This window comes from Phocoena sinus, chromosome 10 (genome assembly GCF_008692025.1).
Source record: "Phocoena sinus isolate mPhoSin1 chromosome 10, mPhoSin1.pri, whole genome shotgun sequence".
Classification (NCBI taxonomy): domain Eukaryota; kingdom Metazoa; phylum Chordata; class Mammalia; order Artiodactyla; family Phocoenidae; genus Phocoena; species Phocoena sinus.
In genome coordinates, this window is record NC_045772.1 from 37,626,337 (window position 1) to 37,644,482 (window position 18,146).

At 35.4% G+C, this 18,146-nt stretch overlaps 1 protein-coding gene across 5 annotated transcripts in view; it reads left to right on the forward strand.

Annotated features, from left to right (window-relative positions):
- Positions 1-18,146, forward strand: part of PPFIA2 (PTPRF interacting protein alpha 2) — a 473,113-nt gene that overhangs the window by 76,095 nt on the left and 378,872 nt on the right. For 4 of the 5 annotated variants that reach the window (XM_032644985.1, XM_032644987.1, XM_032644986.1 and 1 more), the window contains one exon: positions 9,973-10,026. The exons of the other annotated variant lie outside the window; for it this stretch is intronic. In XM_032644985.1, the coding sequence (XP_032500876.1) occupies positions 9,973-10,026 (54 nt within the window). The remainder of the gene's footprint in view (positions 1-9,972; positions 10,027-18,146) is intronic. 5 annotated transcript variants of the gene reach the window in all.

Sequence of the window (18,146 nt, forward strand, 5' to 3'; positions counted from 1 at the left end):
TGAAATTCCTTTAACATTTATTGGTCATGCTTTGTGATAACTACCGAAGATACAGAGATGGTAAGTGCCTCACTGAGCTAATTTAGCCCTCAAATGGATGGCAAAGACAGATGAGTAGAATGACAATTATAAAATGATGTGGTAGAGTTGTGAGTGGGTTAAGTGGAAGATGCTGTGGAAGTAACAGCAGAACCATCACCCCAGCTTGAGGGACTCAGGAAAGTCTCCTGAGAGGAGGTGATGCCTGGGCTGAGTCTCAAAGGGTAAGATTTAACCAGAGGAGGGAGGGGTGTCTTTCTAGGCAGAAGGATCTGTGGAGCAGAAGCATAGAAGTAAGAAAACACTTGACACAAAAGGGAAGTACAGGGTTCATTATGATAGAGAGTATAAGGTTTCTTTTGAGGAAGTGGTAAAAAGTGAAATAAGAAAAGTCTAGAACTATATAATGAATGACTTCATGCATAAATATGCTTGATATGTTTTTCATCCTAAAAAGAATAGGATCTTATTAAGGATTTTGAGTATAGGAGTGACATATACATATTTCCATTTAAAACACATCATTCTGAAGTAGTGGTTGTTAAAGTTTAGCCTGCCTCAGACTCACTTGGAGGGCTTGTTAAGAGTTTCTGATTCAACAGGACTGGAGTAAACCCCAAGAAAATGCATTTTTAAGTTCCTAGGTGACACTGATGCTACTAGTTTCCAGGTCACATTGTGAGAAACACTTCTCTGGAGAAGAGATTGTATAAGGATGAGAGTAGAAAAAAAGAACTCAAAAAGACACTATTTTGGAGAAATCCAGGAATAGGGGAAAAATAAAATGAGGCTTTGAACTAAGGTAGTGAATGGAGTGGATGATGAAAGGAGGTAGTAGATTGAACTAAGCAGATATCTAGAAGGAAAAATTGACTGGCTTGGTATTTGAATACCAGAGTGAGGGAACACTCTATTGACCTCCAGAAATCTCAATTGACTGTTTATTGGAAACGCCAAAAGAGATAAATGCTGGGAGAAGAAATTGTATGGAGGCGGTTGCCCAGAGTAATGGCAGAGGAGGAGAGGAGATGAGGTCTGATTTGACCATATTAAATCTGAGATAACAAGTACCCATCAATGTGTAAAAGTTGGCAAAAAGGAGCTGAGTCTGAGTCAGGATTTAGCAAAAGGTTCCCTTTATCACCTCAGCCATATGGAAGGGAATAGACAAGAAAAAAAGCAGCACAAAAAAATCATAATGGAAAGTGCTTCAAAGAGGGCACTCCATGGAAAAGGCAGAACCTTAAATCTCTTTGGTACTTTCTTCAGAAAACCCTATTCCATGCAACACTGACACAATTATGTTTTTGATACATATTAGATTTCCTGTCTAGGTTTGAGTTTGAAAAGGATACTTCGAACTTAGAAATATATAACAAAAATCTTTGGAATTTTACTTTTTTGCTAAATCCAGTGGCATTAACGCTCTTATCTGAAGGTCAGACAAGGATATTCTTTTTTCCATCAGAGAATATCCACCTCACCTGAGAAAAATTCTGCTTGCAATTTTTTTCATTTCTTCTACAAATATTGAATAAGTATGTTTTCTGCCAGGTCACTATATGGCATGCCAAGATGTCCTCCACATTTATTTCCACACCTCCACTTACTCAAGAGAGCATAATAGTTAAAAATCATTGCCTCTGAAGTTAGCCTGTTTCGCTTTGAACACTTAGTAGTTAATGTAACCTTTGTCAAGTCATTTAAACTCTTGAAGACTCAGTTCCATCATCTTAAAAATGGTGAAAATAATCAGCTAATAGAGCTGGGATGCTTTTTAATGAGGCAATAGAACTCTCAGCATGGCATCTGGTACAGTAAATGCTTAATAAATGTTAATCATTATGTTACCCAACCAAGGTCTTAGGGCAGACTTACCCAGTGTGTGTTCAAAAACAAATACAATTCCAGCAACATGAAGTACTCAGACTTACTGTCACTTTATAAAATTTCCCTTTACAACCCCTATATGTTGTAAATTCCGCACCTTATTTCTCTGAATTCTTCCTTATGTTATTCTTCAGATTGACATTCTGAAAGATCCTTGAAGTCAGAGAGGATGTCATAGCGTCTGGATTCCATACACCAGATTCAGTGTGGTGCCTTGTGCTTATTTTGTGTGCAACGTGCATTTGTTGACTAAATTGTCTTGTCATTCTCTTGCCCTACGAGACTCTAAACTCTTTGAAAGCTGTGACCTTGACTTATTCATCATCATGCTCTCTGTGTCCAGCACAGTGCCTCAGTCATAACAGATGCTCAGTCATTCTCATTTGAAGGAATTAATTGTGTGGCTCAGGGAAAATTCAGATTTGGGCTGGACTATACTTCCAGTAAGAGTGTAGATATTTTCCTTTATTAAAAAAATTTAAAGAATGACTAAATAGGGCTCTTTCTGGCTTCCATAAGAAAGACGATTTATTGGTTGTGTGTGTTTCTTGCTTCTTCTCTGCCTCCCCGGAAATTTACCCTGTAAAGTTGCCAAGGAAACACTAACAGCTTAAGCCTGGTAGAGGAGGAAGATGTCTCATTAATAAACTCAGCTTCATTATTTGGATGCTTGCCTCAAGGAGCTGGTGTTCTGGGATGAAAGATTGTTTCCATTAAGCCTTATGTAAGAAACTGAATGATTTTTTAAAAGAAATTTTGTTTTCTGACTGTTACTCATTGCCAGTGCTATGTACCTACACACTATGAAATGTTACATAAAAATAAACATTACTGATTTTTAGTTTAATGTTTTTGAACTGTTTATTAATGCTCAGCACATATGTTATATAAAGTTATCAAGCACTGATGTATTTATTGTGCAATAATTAGGGTATCAGGTCTTTAATTTGAAGTATTGACAGTATTTCACCAGAAGATAAACTTAATGTATTGTTTATTATCTATTAAATCATCTTGTGTATTTTCCTTCTTATGAACTAGAAACTCTGGGATATATAGAAATGTATTGCCTCAAGATAATATAGAGTTGAGTGTCTTTTTTAAGGAGGATATCTCATTAGTGATGTATAATGGAAAAAAATGTACACTGTGCTTGGGGTTATAACACCCAGGATTTCAAAGCTTCTTTGGAGCATTTACCAGCTGTGTGATCTTGGGCAAGTCATTCATTAACTTGTTCACTCAGGCATTCGAAAAAGATTTGGTGTACAGACACTATTACCTTGAGCCATGCTTTCAAAGTGATACATTTATACAACAATTAGAAATCCTTCATCATTTGTACACTCTGAGACTTGGCTTTTTTAGGTATAAAATTATATTACCTGCTTCACTCAGTCAGTCATTCATCCATTCAAAAAGTACTTGTTGAGCTCCATGTGTGGCAAACTGCCCTAGAGGCTGATGAGTGGTGCTCATCCCTTGCTGAACTCCTGACAACATTGTTCTTTTACCTTTACTCCTTTGGGCTTGGAGTGGTTATTATGATTTTCCGTCAGTCTCCGTGCTTCACATTCCGCTGGATCCATTTAAACCCTCCATACTTCTATAAAATATCCTCTGATTAAATGCTCTTTTACATTGTTTTCGAGTTTGCCTTTTGTTCCCGGGTAGACCCTTCACTGATTTAGACAGTTAGTTATATTCGGCTTGTTTTTCGCACAGCAATGGAGCCAGTGTGGCTGGGTGGCATGAGAAAGAAGGATATGGCAAAAGACAAGATCAGTGAAGTGGGCAAAGCCAGATCATCACAGGGCTTGCATGACTTAGTAATAAGTTTGTATTTTGTTCTAAGATTAGTGGGAAACCATGGAGGGGTTTGGATCATGGGAGTAATCTGATTTAATGTGCATTTTAAGTAGATAGCTCTGACTGCAGTGTGGAGAATATATGAGGAATGAGGATACAAGAACAGATGCAGGGACAACAGTTAGGAAGATCATTCTTTAGCCCAAGGGAGAATATTGTTGATTTGGTCCAAGGGATCAGGTTGGTAGTAATGCAGGTGGTAAGAAATAGTCTAATTCAAGCCATATTTTAAAGATAGAATTGGCAGGATTTGCTGATGGATTTGGACCTAAGAAACTGGGTACATGGTGATGTCAAGATGGACAGTACTGGGACAGAAACCTAATTTGGGGGAGGTTTTCAGGTGAAAATCAAGTTTGATTTTGCATTAAGTTTTAGATAACTGTAATACACCCAAGTGGAGGTTGTAGGCAGTGTAAATCTCTGAGGTTAAAAGGAATCCAGAATTCATTAGCATACATGGTACTTAGGAGCCATGGTACTAAATAAAATTACACAGAAGGTGAAACTCAATGGATACTAAGACAAAAAGTATTTCAAGAAGGGTGGAGTGGTTAACTGTGTCAAATGTGACTTAGAGACAAGAAAAATGATGATGAACATTGACAGTTGATTCAGCTAATTAGATGTCATTGGCAGCCTTGATAAGAGGGGTAGCAGTGATGTAGCGGGGACAAAAGCCTGCATCGAGAGAGAATGGAACGTGAGGGATATTTGGGGGGAATTTTTCCATAAAACAGATGAGAGAAATGCTTAATTTTGATATTTTGAATATATGAATTTTGTAAACTTCTCTATAAACATAAAATATCTCATCATATTTTTAAATACCTTGAAACAAATTTTAAATATAATAATTCAGTAAATATGGTTGATGTTTTCCTATTATATTGATTTCACTATACTAATATATTTTTGATAGTTGTTTAGTGCATGAAAATGTACTCTATATTGAAATATAATCACTTTCCTCTAAAGATTTTCTAAAATAATTGCAAATTACAAATATGCATAAATCAAATTTCAAAATACTCATAGCTGGTAACAATATTGTAATGCTTTAAGTATTTTCATATTATGTAAAGTGATTCTTCAGAAGAGTAGTACTTGAAAACTTGATATTAACTTTAAATGTAACTATTAGGTTTTAAGATATTCTGGGTCTGATGGCATGTGCAATGTTAGATTCAACTGACTGTTTAGAATTTTCTATTCTTCATTTTTAATGTATTTAATACCCAAGCTACCTTAACATCTTTTCCTTGACCGTAACTGGCTGATCGTACTCTTCAGGAATAAAAATAAGGATCCAGCAATAGCCCTGAGTGAAACCTCAACTTCTCATATCCTCCTTTTTCCTACCTCCACACAGAGGAAGCAAGATTTACAACATCTGAACTTAATGATCTGCAGGGCAAACCACATGATTAATCCCTATAGCTCCATCATTCAAATTGTCTGTCAAGGGAAAAATATGTCAACTTTTAGAGCAAGGGAAAAAGTTGCAGATGGGCAACAAACAGCATCAGTGCAGCACAAAGTGGAGTTTATTTTAAACCTGGGTGGAGGTGATACCCATGCTCCAGGCTGCCCTCAAATCTCACTCTGCTTAGAGCTCTGACACTGACTGCTCTACTGCATCTGTGGCTCGCCGTTCCCAAGCCTTAAGACTTCTGATTCATGGGTCAGCCTTGAATTACCAGGTTTCCGTCTCAGAAGCAGGGTTTTCCCATATTAAAAGAGACTGACTGGGGCTTCCCTGGTGGCACAGTGGTTGAGAGTCCGCCTGCCGATGCAGGGGACACGGGTTCGTGTCCTGGTCCGGGAAGATCCCACATGCCGTGGAGCAGCTGGGTCCGTGAGCCATGGCCGCTAGGCCTGCGCGTCCGGAGCCTGTGCTCCGCAACGGGAGAGGTCACATCAGTGAGAGGCTCACATACCGCAAAAAAAAAAAAAAAAAAGAGACTGACTGTATACAGCTTGTGTCAAGGACTGCTAATAACCTCACTCAGGTATTTGAACCTTGGAGAGGGAAGTGAAACTTTCATTACCTGAATTTTCTTTTTAAGAAGTGAATTGGATTCCATCATTAATAGATCCTAGTTTATTTGGTTCTGTGTAGATAACAGCAGCCCGTATAAAGGAGGCTATATAATGTTGATATTAAGCAGCAAGCTGTCCCTGAGCAGGGACAGGTGTCAGGTTGGCTTGCCACACTTCTGTAGATTTGACTGGGAAGGAGACAGTGATTCCAAATGGATTGAAAGAATATATTACATATACAGCATAAACAAAGTCTCCGTGGTGTCAGCTTTCCACACCCCTAAAAGGTCCAGGACTAGGGTGAGACAAGTAAGGTACTTAGGGCACAAAGTTTAAGGAGTCATTCACTCTCAGGATTGTACAAGTGTCAGCTTGTTTTTGCAGATGTCTAAGAATGAGGTGCCTAGGGTATAACATTTAAGGAGGCACTCACTGTCAGGATCCTGCAGGGGCAGGATCAACACCTGTATGACCCTCAAAATGAGTGCCTCCTTAAATTTTGCACCTTAGTCACATCAGTAGCCTAAATCCAATCCTGTATGTGGTCGCTAGGCCCACAGGACAACACTAAATTGGATGAGCCAGATGACAGACAACAAGAGTGACAGGTTGCTCTGCTGGGGAGGAGCCCACTCCATATTGCACCTTAGCAGTTTTATAGCCTGTAGATGGATCTGGGGATGGGGGAGATGAGTGCAGTGGAAAGTTCCATGCCTCATTGGTGCCAGGGAGGAGAATGAGAAACAGCCATGTGTAAGGTCTTCATGACTTGCTTACCTGGAGGTCCACAGAATATTCCACCAAGACATGGGCCAACCTAAGGTTAGCCTTGCCTACATGGCCCATGTGGATATGTGCAAGGTCACCAGGGCGTCAGGATAAAGCTGTTCTCCTACAACTGGTATTAAAGACATAGGTTTGGAGTCAAACAAATATATTTTGTAACCCCACTTCTTAATAGCTGTGTGATATTGGGTAAATTATATAAACCTTTTAGCCTAAGTGAGAAAAGAAATAACTACTTTATAAGGCTCTTATAACTACCCTATAAAACTGTTTATAATGTATATAAAGCATTTAAAGAGTGCCTGCATGTAGTAAATGTTCAATAAGTAGTTATTATTTTATTAGCTATTAAATCTAAATGAATATGGTGTACAACATAGTTTTAAAAAATTCCATAACGTAGTAAAAAATCAAAGTTTGTTTTGAATGTTTTAATCAAACAAATAACATTATTACAGTAGTAAGTTTAAAAACCATCTAGGAAATCAATGTTTTTACTTTTTAGTGTCTCCCTTTTTGTTATCTCTATAAAAATACATGTAAATAACAAGATAGACAAATTTGTCAAAGATTTAAGTTATATTTTGTAGATAAGATATTTAGCAACCATCAGAAAGACTGACTCACTTTCAACTATTTTCAGAGTTTCTCAAGGGATTTATTTCACCTATTAATTTTACAACATAAATGCATTCATGCATACTTATGCTTGTTATTCACACCTGAAAATTTTTTTTGAGTCAAGTGATAGATAAGCCATGTTTAGTTTGGGCATCTATCCAAGTAGGACACTCTCTCTCAACTTACACTCAAAATAGAAAATAAGATTAAAAAAAGTTTTTTTAATTAAAAGAATAAACAGGATAAAAGAATATATCTGTATTCTCTTTAGAGCCATGAGTTCATAATTTGCTTTAATTCAACTTGTTAAAAAACAGAAATACCAATGCCTTTTCCATTCATCTCCAAAATTCTATTGTTGCTTTATTTTTTTTCAAGACCATGACTATCATGAAAAGTTTAAAATTTTACAGATCTGAGCATTGGCCCAACTTTTCTACGATGGCAAGAAATCATGGTAGAACTTTTAATTAACAAGATGACAAAATGCCTCAACTAAATTGCTAAAATATTTTTTCTCTGAATTAATTTCCCTATTACCTCTCTGATAATGTCATCAGAAATTCTATTGTTAATATCATTTATATGCCTTTCTATGAATAACGAAGGTATTAACTCAAAATGTACTTAACACCTTTTTTTTGTTCTTTTTATTTAAAATGTGCTTGGAAGAAACCTTTCATGTGAATAGAACTTTGTTTTTTGTCATAGTCATAACAGGAGTATTATCAAAAAGTGAAAAGGGCTGTGTGTTTTATTTTCTGTTAATCTAATACTTTAGCCATTTTATTACCATTTTATTTCACTCCATGAAATTCTAAAACAATTTTTAGATTATATTTTAATCTTTGGATTCAAAAGGAATGCTAATTTTGTTTGCCAATTTATAAATATGTTTCATGCTTAATTTTATTGTATACTGACATGATTTACTTAGATAACAATAGAAATGTTAAAGATCACGTAAGATCAAATAATTTAGATGATTTGATTGTTTATGGTATGCGTGGTGTTGGAATAAAGAATTTCAATAGGATAGAGAGGGAGGGCCTTTTCAAAATAGACTTAATATTGCAGACATATTAATTAGGATCTTTTAGTGTTTGGGAGCCAGAAACTTATCTTAAAGTTGCAGGCAGGGAGAACATCCAGTTTCAGACATTGCTCAAATGATATTATCAAGGACTTAAGACACTCCCATTATATCTTATAGAATCCATATTGCCTTAATTCTCTGGCAGGCCCCTACAACATTTGAAACGATTTTTATAAGCCTCTTTTAGAACTAGAATGGAGAGGGAAGAAGTTCCTCAAAGGGATGCTGGGTAGGAAAAAATATTATATACAATATATGCATTACGAAGAAGACAGTAAGTTTCTTGGCAAGCATTCTTGTGGTTGCCTTATCATTCATGGCCCTTAATAAAATATGCATGCAGAAATTCATCACTCATCAAGTTCCTGTTCAAAGTCAGCTCCTTCAGATGGAAACTTTCACCACACCATCCCTTCCTTCCTTCTTCCCTGCCCTGCCTTTAATGTTTCCTGCACGTGCTCATTTGAGTCCCATATTTATTGTTAAGATTCCCCATTTTTGAGATACCAGTGAAATGATGTAATTGAGTCCCAAGTGAATTAGTAGCATGTCTTCTTAATGATATCCAGGTGTTGGCTGTTTCTCTGATCATAGATATTTAAATTTCTTTTCCTTCTATCTTTACTCAATTATCTTTCTTTCATCTTTGATTTCTTACTGAAATACATTTCCCCAGGTTCCTCAAACCTATCCATTCAACTAGATGCAAACAGATAAGAAGTGGCCAGGGTCACAAGAAAGAAACTTTTTAGCAAAAACTGTAACTTATCAATTTAGCCCCAAGCTCCTATTCATCTACCTATGAGCAGACAGGTTTTTTTGTTGTTGTTGTTTTGTTTTTTCGTTTGGGAGGAGTGGGGGGATGGTTTAAAAATTAAAACAGTTGCAAACATTAAAGTCCTGAGAGATTTTACTTAAAAACCTAAAATTCTAGCTTCTTTTGAAAAAGCCATATGATTAGTAACCCTGGGACCAAAGCCGTACAACTGATAAGGCTGAGCTCTAGTTCCTAAAACAGCACACTTGCTCTCGAGTTTGTCACAGCATCACCCATTTCTTCATTTGTGATACCTTTGTCAATTGTAATCATTTCTCAGGCATGATCTACTGTGGTTGCCGATTTAAGATTAGAAATCAATCCTTATAAAAGAATAGCTAATCTGTCCATATCTGTTAATATTTTCATCTTCTATGTATAGTAATAGAGTGAACTGTAGATAATTAGATTTTTTTGTAGTTTAAGCATTTTCCATGGGTTCAGTATTTGCAAATAATATGTTAAATTGCAGTTTCATTAAATTTCTTTTTTCTGTTCTGCCCTCACTTCAGCTTCTTAGAGAATGAAACATCTGCTCCCACCTAGAGCCATTTTCTTTACATATTTCAAGAATAATTAGTCTGTTTGTATTTTTTTCTATTTACAGATTATACAGAGTTGGAGAAAATATCTAGATTTTTAGATATGACCATTGGTATAGCATTACAGTGTGTAAGATTGTCTCAAAACAAAACAGAAATATAGCTGAGTGCCCTAACTTTGTAGCTAAAGAAAATATTACACTGTGGGACTGGGAAATTCTCCATGCTGTTGAGTGGCATTTTACAATCAACACCTCTCCCCTTTTCAGGATATCGAATCCCTAACAGGAGGGCTGACTGGTTCTAAGGGGGCTGATCCACCGGTAAGTTAGATTCTTCCTTAAATTTAACTATTGACGAAATGAATTATGTACATACCAGATCATCAGAGTTACTTGTATACAAGTTGTCATACAGGTAACTTTTTGAAATAGTTTCTTTCAAAACTTTATAGCTATTGCAGTAACTAATACAAAAATGTGAACTTGCTCTGAGGTGTCATTTAGTGTTTTAAAAAAGTTTTAATACTCATAAAATTCATCTCCATACGTTGATTCTAAAAATAAGAATAAAAGCTTCATTAGTATGTGTAAACACCTTATGTCCTACTAACGGGCTACAAAAAAAGTTAAAGCTTTTTGGAACTTGAGAGTTTACCATTGTAAATAAGTGTATGATTTCAGTTGCAATATACTTTCTAGTTACTGAGAAAAAATTATTTTATCAGCCCATTTTTTTCACAGTATTGATTCTTGATATTGCTGTTTCTTTCCTGCTTTACCCAGGAAGCTTCTAGAAAATTGGAGAAAGTGCTTGAAAGTTTTAAAAGATTATCATTTTTAGGCAATAGCAAGAGATTGATAGCCTAGTATTGGAACATTGTAGGCCTTTCTGTGATGTCTGATTTCAGAAAACATTGAGTAAAACAACATTCCTGTGATTTCATGCTTGAGGCACAAACATGAGTTCATGGTGTATATCTAAAGTAATAAAATTCAATTTATTTCAACAAACAGCCAATGCATAAATTTGTATCACTGCTTGCTTTTCACTTAGCACTGTGAGGTTTAATGTGGAACACACAGAATCCTGTGTTGTCAATTTTTAGCTATACTTCATCTAGGCATCTAGCTGAAGTATATAACTACTTTAAGACACCACTGAAGTGTTAAAAAGATAACTTTCAGTTGTAGCTCTTTCTCTCCTGTCTCACTCTCATGTGTCTCATGATGTTGTCTAATCTTCATAATGCTCCTAAAGTAGGCCAAACAACATATTTTAGTCCTTTCCCTTCCTTTTGTTTTCATTGTCTAAATTTATGCAGGAAAAAAAATGTACTGTCTTCAGATAGCTGCTTATATTTAGTCCCTGAACCTATTATACTGCAGCATAAGACAAGATGAAATGTAAGTCAGTGTAGTAGTGTAGGTGACTGCTTATGTGATGTAATTTCATCCTGCTGCTTTGTGTTATGTTTGTGCATAGCATTCAACTCTTAATAGAAAAATAAACTCATTACCTTTAAAATACCTCCCCCACTGTTCACTGATTCCTGAAAGAATTCTGCGATTAGAGATAAGTTGGTTTTAAGAGGATTTGTCCCGTGTTCAAAACTAAACTAAACACCTCTCTTCTGCATGTGACCATAAAACTCTTACCTGCTATTTACATGTTAAAATAAATTAGTTTATCATATCCTTTCAAGAAAGCAAGTTTCTAAACATGGAAGATTGAGTCAGCATAAATCCTAGTTACTGAAAGAAGCCCCTTACAGGGGAAAAAGGTCACAGAAAGGAAAGATGGTGACCTAAAGGCGAACTTAATCAACTTAATTCCCAAAAGCTAAAAGTGAACTGTATATTTGTCTGTATTTTTATACTACATGTGTGTATGTCTTTTTTTCTTTGGACATAATTTATAATATTATGAAGATATAGGTTCTCTCTTGGCCATCCCTTACCATGATGATGGGTATTTTATACTGCTACCTACATTTTCTGAAATTCAATGATAGGGCTTACTTTATAACTTTTTGTAGAGTGGAAAACATCACACAAATGCCAGAGTACGTAGGAGCTAAGACAATCTAGGGTGTTAACAGTATACATACATTTAGTGTTTCCCACTGTTAAAGAGATATTGAGAGGATATTACCAAGAGCTAGGTAATAAAATCACTTTTTAATCCTTTATAAAGCTTATATAAAGTAGTCTAAGTATGAAGGTAAAATGGTAATGGTGTCTAGAGTTGCTTCAGTCATTTAAGAATAAGGCTTTGAATTAAGCTATTGTTTTTGCCCCCGTTAGAAAACTGAAAGTCAGATTAAATTATACATAACCTAAGTTCATTTGAAGTTTCATATTTCTTTTTCTTTCTTTAAAAAAAGGCCTTTCTAATAGATTATCTGAATACTGTTATCCATTATCCATTTCTAAAGTTGTGTCTTTTTTATAAATGTTGACAGTGTATTACTAAACCCATTCTATGATGAAATTTTCATTGGTAAGAAATTCAAGTTCCTATAATTTTTTCTCATTGAACAGAATATATAAAGTGTTGAATGAATGGTCTCTCACAAGGATATGTAGCTGTGGAGTAATTTCTTTACCAGTATAATAGAAATATCAGATACATCTTTAAATATAAATGGTATATTTAAATATTGAAAAATTTTCTGTGGGTAGATATAAATATTATTTCTGAAGCATTAGGAAAAAGTGAATTTTGCTTTTTTTCAAATAGTAAGCATGTATAAAAAGTTGTGTCAAATTTGCAAATGTCATTATAAATAAATTTGCATATCTGGTAAGAATAAATTTGAGTAACTCCAGGAATATAGTTTGCATTAATATTTTTAACAATATGTTAAGTATGTTTTTTGAAAATTCAAGAACTCTCAGTTTTAATGCTAATAATGACAGAGAATCACTCATTCATTATTTTCAGGGGCAATTCAAGAAGTTTTATAATGGCTTTCTTCTGAAAAGAATTTCAAAAAGTATGTTTTTAAATTTGTAAACTGGAAATCAGTTGCTGCTGCAAATAGAACTTGCAGACTTTTCTAAATCACACAGTTATCTTAGAAAATAAACCCTTCTATCGTTAAGAAAAATATGGCCCATTATGTTAACTTAAAATTGTCTTTGAAAATTTGTATCAAAGATATTCTACATTCTGCATATATTTTTCATTCATAAAAATTAGATCACAGATTAACCTCCAGTGTAAAAACATAGCATATATTTACATATAAAAATAAAATAGATAATTAAAATCTGAAGGGTAAAATATCATTATTAAGTGCTTTTTTAATATACCATTTTTCTATAGTGTTTTAAATTTAAAATATTAACATTATTGAAAATGAAGAGCTTGTGAAATATATAGGTGTCAGGGATATCCCTCATTATCAAGTTGTCAGGTCATCAGGCCGGCCATTAGGAAGGCCAGGGTAAGGTCTAGGTAACTCAGTTTCTGATAGCCAAGGTAATTTTAGATGCTGAAAAACAGGTATAAAGCATGAATAGTTATACTGCTATACCAGCTGAACCTGGTATCTGGAGAGCTGTGGATATGCAGGTCCATGTGGTACCAGTAGTGTGACAGATCACTGTCCTGTTTGAGCCCATGAGCTGGCGACATAGAGGATTTGGAACCTCAGCCTGGAGCCAGGATTTGTCACAGACTGCGAGCTAGGTCTAAGTCTGCAGGTGGGTTTTAGTAGCTCAGCTGGCTTGGCCACAAAAGTTAAGTTTCGTGATACAGATCTAAGCAGACTAATGCATACCATGAGGGGAGTTTCTCTTTGTCATTTGGTTTAAGAAACTTTCTGATTATAAACTGATATAAACTAGCTAGTTACTTTCCTATTATTTCTGATTCTTTTTGAGGGTTAATATGGACAAAATCTAATAAAGAGTAATGTGGGACAAACCCTAGACTATATGAAACAAATTCCTGAACATACTGGTCAAGTGTCGAAGTGTCCTGATAGTTCGCAGTTCTATTATCAGTGTTTGAATCAAGTCCACCTCATTGCCTCATCCAGGACTTACAGCAAGAATGCCACTGGGGCTATTCAGTTCCTCCCTTGTTTTTCTTTCTATTTGTTACCCCGGAGTGAGAAGCTCTATAAATTTGCTTCCTACACAACTTAGTATTTTAATTGTTCTAAGTTTCCGTTATTCAAATGCTAATGGTTCTCTTTATTTCTAGAGTGTGATGAATAAGTGAATATGCATCTAATTGGTATCCCTGGGCTTGATATGCACACTGTCCTGAACATTCTCCAGCTCTATTAATTCTTTCCCCACTGAGGAACCAGAATTGTACATTCCATGTTTTCGTACTTTCTGTTCTCATTTTAATGGTCTTCCTGATGGTTCTTAGCAATTTGAGTAAACACTCTACAGAATTTAAAACAAATTCAATTTCCTGAGGGTGCTATTTAGACCAGGTTATATATTTTTCATATTGTAGATAGCATTAAAATTTTAAAGTCTCCAAAACTGATCTTAATTTGATTATTCAAAAAATGCCAATGTTCTACTCACTTGCTTCAAAAGATAAGGGAATAAAATATGTGAGTCTGAATTTTTATCTAATTTAATTTCTTTCAGCCTGAATGTTATATTGCTGTATTACTAACTTTCATTCTCGTACTTGTTTAGTCAGAATTCAGTGTATATTTGAGTGTATGCTGTTTGCTAGACATTTGTTTAGGTTTTGGGAATACAGTGGTAAACAATTCACAGTTTCTTATTTCAGAATCTTACAATATAGTGGAGTAGACAGGTTGGTAAAAACTAATTACAATATAATGTAAGCACAGGATGAAATGAAAATAAGAAGATCACGTAATCCAATTGATGGGAGTAAAAAGGGGCTGGAGGATCAAGGAGGGCAAATAAAAGAAAATAATGTCTAATTGTAGAATGAGTTGAAGTTTGCCAACTGAGAAAGGTGGAACATGGAATTTTAAGTAAGGAAATACTATATGCATAAGTTAAAACTTAGAAAATAACTTAGAGTGGCTAGAGTATGAAATAAGTTGAAGGATGGGAGGTGGTGGTGAGATAGAAGGTAAAAGATTAATCCAGGGCAAGAAGTAAGAAATTTCATGGAAAAAAAATTGTACTCTATACTAAAGAACATGAGGACCATTAAAGTCTTTAAACAGGAGAGTCACTTAATCAGCTCTGTCCTTCAGAAACATTTTTCTGACTCTAGTGGAGAGTGATTTAGAGAAACAACTAAGCAGGAAAACCATTGAAAAAGGCTCTTGCAGTCATCCAAAGGAGGGATGACAAAAATGATAATGGTGATTTTTTTTTGTCTGTCCTACTACATTATAAAACTAATTGAGGCAATGTCTCAGGGGAAAGTCAACATTTTATTTTGTTTAAAACAGTAAATTTTTAGTATGAGCCTATGAAGTGACAGTGAGAATGGAGAGGAATAAACTGATTCATGAGCTATTAAGGACTTAGTGAACACACAAGAATAAGTGGTTGTTTGGAGGAAGGAGAATAAAACTTATTGAAGAGTCAAGGATGATTTTGAACTTTCTAATTTGGCAATTGAATAGATAAAGGTACATACATGAATCCCTTGAGGGTAGAGCATTTCTGGAGGGGGGATATTGAGTTCAGTTTTGGACACATTAAATTGAGGTGACAGAGTTGGGAATATATGAATGATTTTGGAATTTAAAGGTTAGATATCATTTATAGCCATTAATTTGAACATGTAGAATAGTTAATTGACACTGTTGGATCTGATGAAATGATTCCAAAAAAATGTATTCTGAATGAGAAGATAAGAGTTCAGAATAAACCCCTGAGGAAGAAAAGCATTTAAAGGTCAGAGGAAAGGGAAAGGGAAAATTAAGAGGAAGAGTATTTCTCAAAAAAGATAAAACAGGTTGGTTACAGGAAAGAATACCAGGAAAGTTTGTAATCATGAATGCCGAGGTCAAGAGAGGGTGGTGAAAAGGGTTATTAGCAGTTTCAGGATGTTGAGAGTTCAACAACAGAGTGCCCCACTGAAATTTAGCAACAAGAGGATAAAGGGTGGTCTAGGTGAGAATAATTTTAGTGGAGTAATTCAGGTAGAATCAAGTTTCCAGTGGCCTAAGAAATTAAATGGAAGGTAAGAATTGGATTCAGTGGCTAAGGAAACAATTTCTAAGTGTTTAATTATGAAGGAAGTGAAAAGAAATAATAGCCAATATAAGCGATGAGGCTGAGAGACAATTATTTTAAGGAGAGAAAATTTGAGTGTGTTGAAACATACGGAAAACACATAGAGAGGGAAAAGAATTTACTGAGGAAAGAGAGGTTAATTAATAGGTCATTGGATGAAGCAGAAAAAGATGGACTCCAGAGCATGTTACACAGAAAGAGAAATGTCGCTTCAAATGTGAAATGGAAGTAGAAAAAAAGAATGGAAACTGATGCAAACATTTTTGTAGGTGGGGATCTTAAAAAGTTGCAAGAGTTTCCATTTAATCGTTTCTGTTTTCCCCACAAAGTTAAAAAGACCTAATTAGCTGACAGTAGTGGGGAGATGATGGGTTAAGATATTTCAGGAATATAGAGAAGATGCATCTAGCCATTATGGATTGTGGGAGAATTAGGTAGACCATAGATGGATTAGTGGAAAGTGTTGGGGTACACTTGTAGGCAGTGAATTTGTAGTGGTTATAAATAAACTCAAAGGTGTGTTTTCTTTTCCTCCAACAGTGCTCTGTAGCCCAGGTATGGGCGGGGGTGGGGGGGATGCCTACAGTCATTTTGATTTCAGGCTGTGGTTCTGCCAGTCAATTACTGTGGAAGGCCAATGGAGCAAGATAATTGAGAATATTAGCAAGAATGTCATAAAGTCTAAGCTGAATAAGAATTTCAGTGAAGGTAGGAAGGGATTGATGAAGCACAGTATTCAGGGTCTCAATAAATTTGAAAAACAGGGTGTAGGAAGAGGGATACAGAATTGTGGTGAGAGGGTAAAATGCTTGATTTAAGCATTTTAGGACCAAAACATTCCCAGGTGCTGGTAAGACCCAAGTTATGGTCATGGAAATGGTTGAAGTACAGAGGGAATGAAGCTCATTGGAACTGATGACATCAAGGAACTGAGAGGCCAGTTGGATGGATTATCTATGTGGACCCTGCAGTCTTTTCTACCTATATTTACTCCCTTGATAATCCTAGCCTGTTTTACAGCTTAAGTGCCATCTAGACACTGATAACTGAATAATTTACATCTCTAGACTGGATCACTCCCCTGAACTTCAGACTTGTATATCCAACTAAATATTTGACATGTCTACTTGTATATCCAATATGAATTTAAAGCATAATGAATTAAAAACTGAGCTTCTGGTCTTTGTCACTCTCCACAAACCTCCTGCAGTTTCCCACCTAATCAATTAATGGCAATTTCATGCACTGTTTACAAAGTTAAAACCTTAGAGTCATCCTATGAGTTCTGTCTTCATAATTTGTTGATAATTTAACCAATTTTCGGAAACACCCCTACAAAATTACCACCTTGATCAGAACCACCATCCTTTTCATACGTCCTTTTTCAGTGAACCAAGCAGGATAAATTTCTTAAAATATGAGTCAGATCATGTCACATCAAGGCTTAAATCATCATTGGCTTCCCATCAGAATAAAATCCCCAAAGCCCATGGAGTGGTTTCTAAGACGCTTCATGACTTCTCACCTTACAATTCCTCTAGGAACTCATCTCATACCTTCCTTCCCATAGTTCATTCCAACTTGATATCCCTTTACCTGGGTATGCTGTTGCTATTATTCCTTCTGCTTACCATACTGTCTCCACAGATAGCCCCTAAACCTACTCTCTCACTTTCCTTGGGTCTTTTGTTCAAATGCTAATTTATCAGAAAGATCATCCAATATTCTTTTCTCTGCCCCTATGTGTTTATTATTTGTTTTCTTCTACTATAATATAAACTCCATATAGTCAGAGGCATTGTCTCTTTTGTTCACTATTATATTCCAAAGGTCTAGAATAATACTGTCATGTGAGTTCCTCAGTGTATATTTGCTCAATGAATAAGAACAAATACTCTCAAACACATGATTTATATGATCATATTTGTGTACTTAATGTATTGATAAGAACTCTAGCAGAATACCTTATGGAGAAAGGGATTGAGGCTGTTATAATAATTCTGGAATGAGATTACACAAGTGTACTTCAGATTATGGTAGTGGTAGCAAGAATTAAAATAGCAGAGAATAAAAACCTTACAAAGGCAGTATTAATAGAATCTTCCGGTGGGAAAAGAAATAGGACTCAAGGGTAACTACAAATATTGGCCACTGGGAAAAATAACAGCAGTGCAAAAATCATAAGGATATATTTGGATACTGAATATCTTATTTATCTTGTTTAATATCATTAAATATAA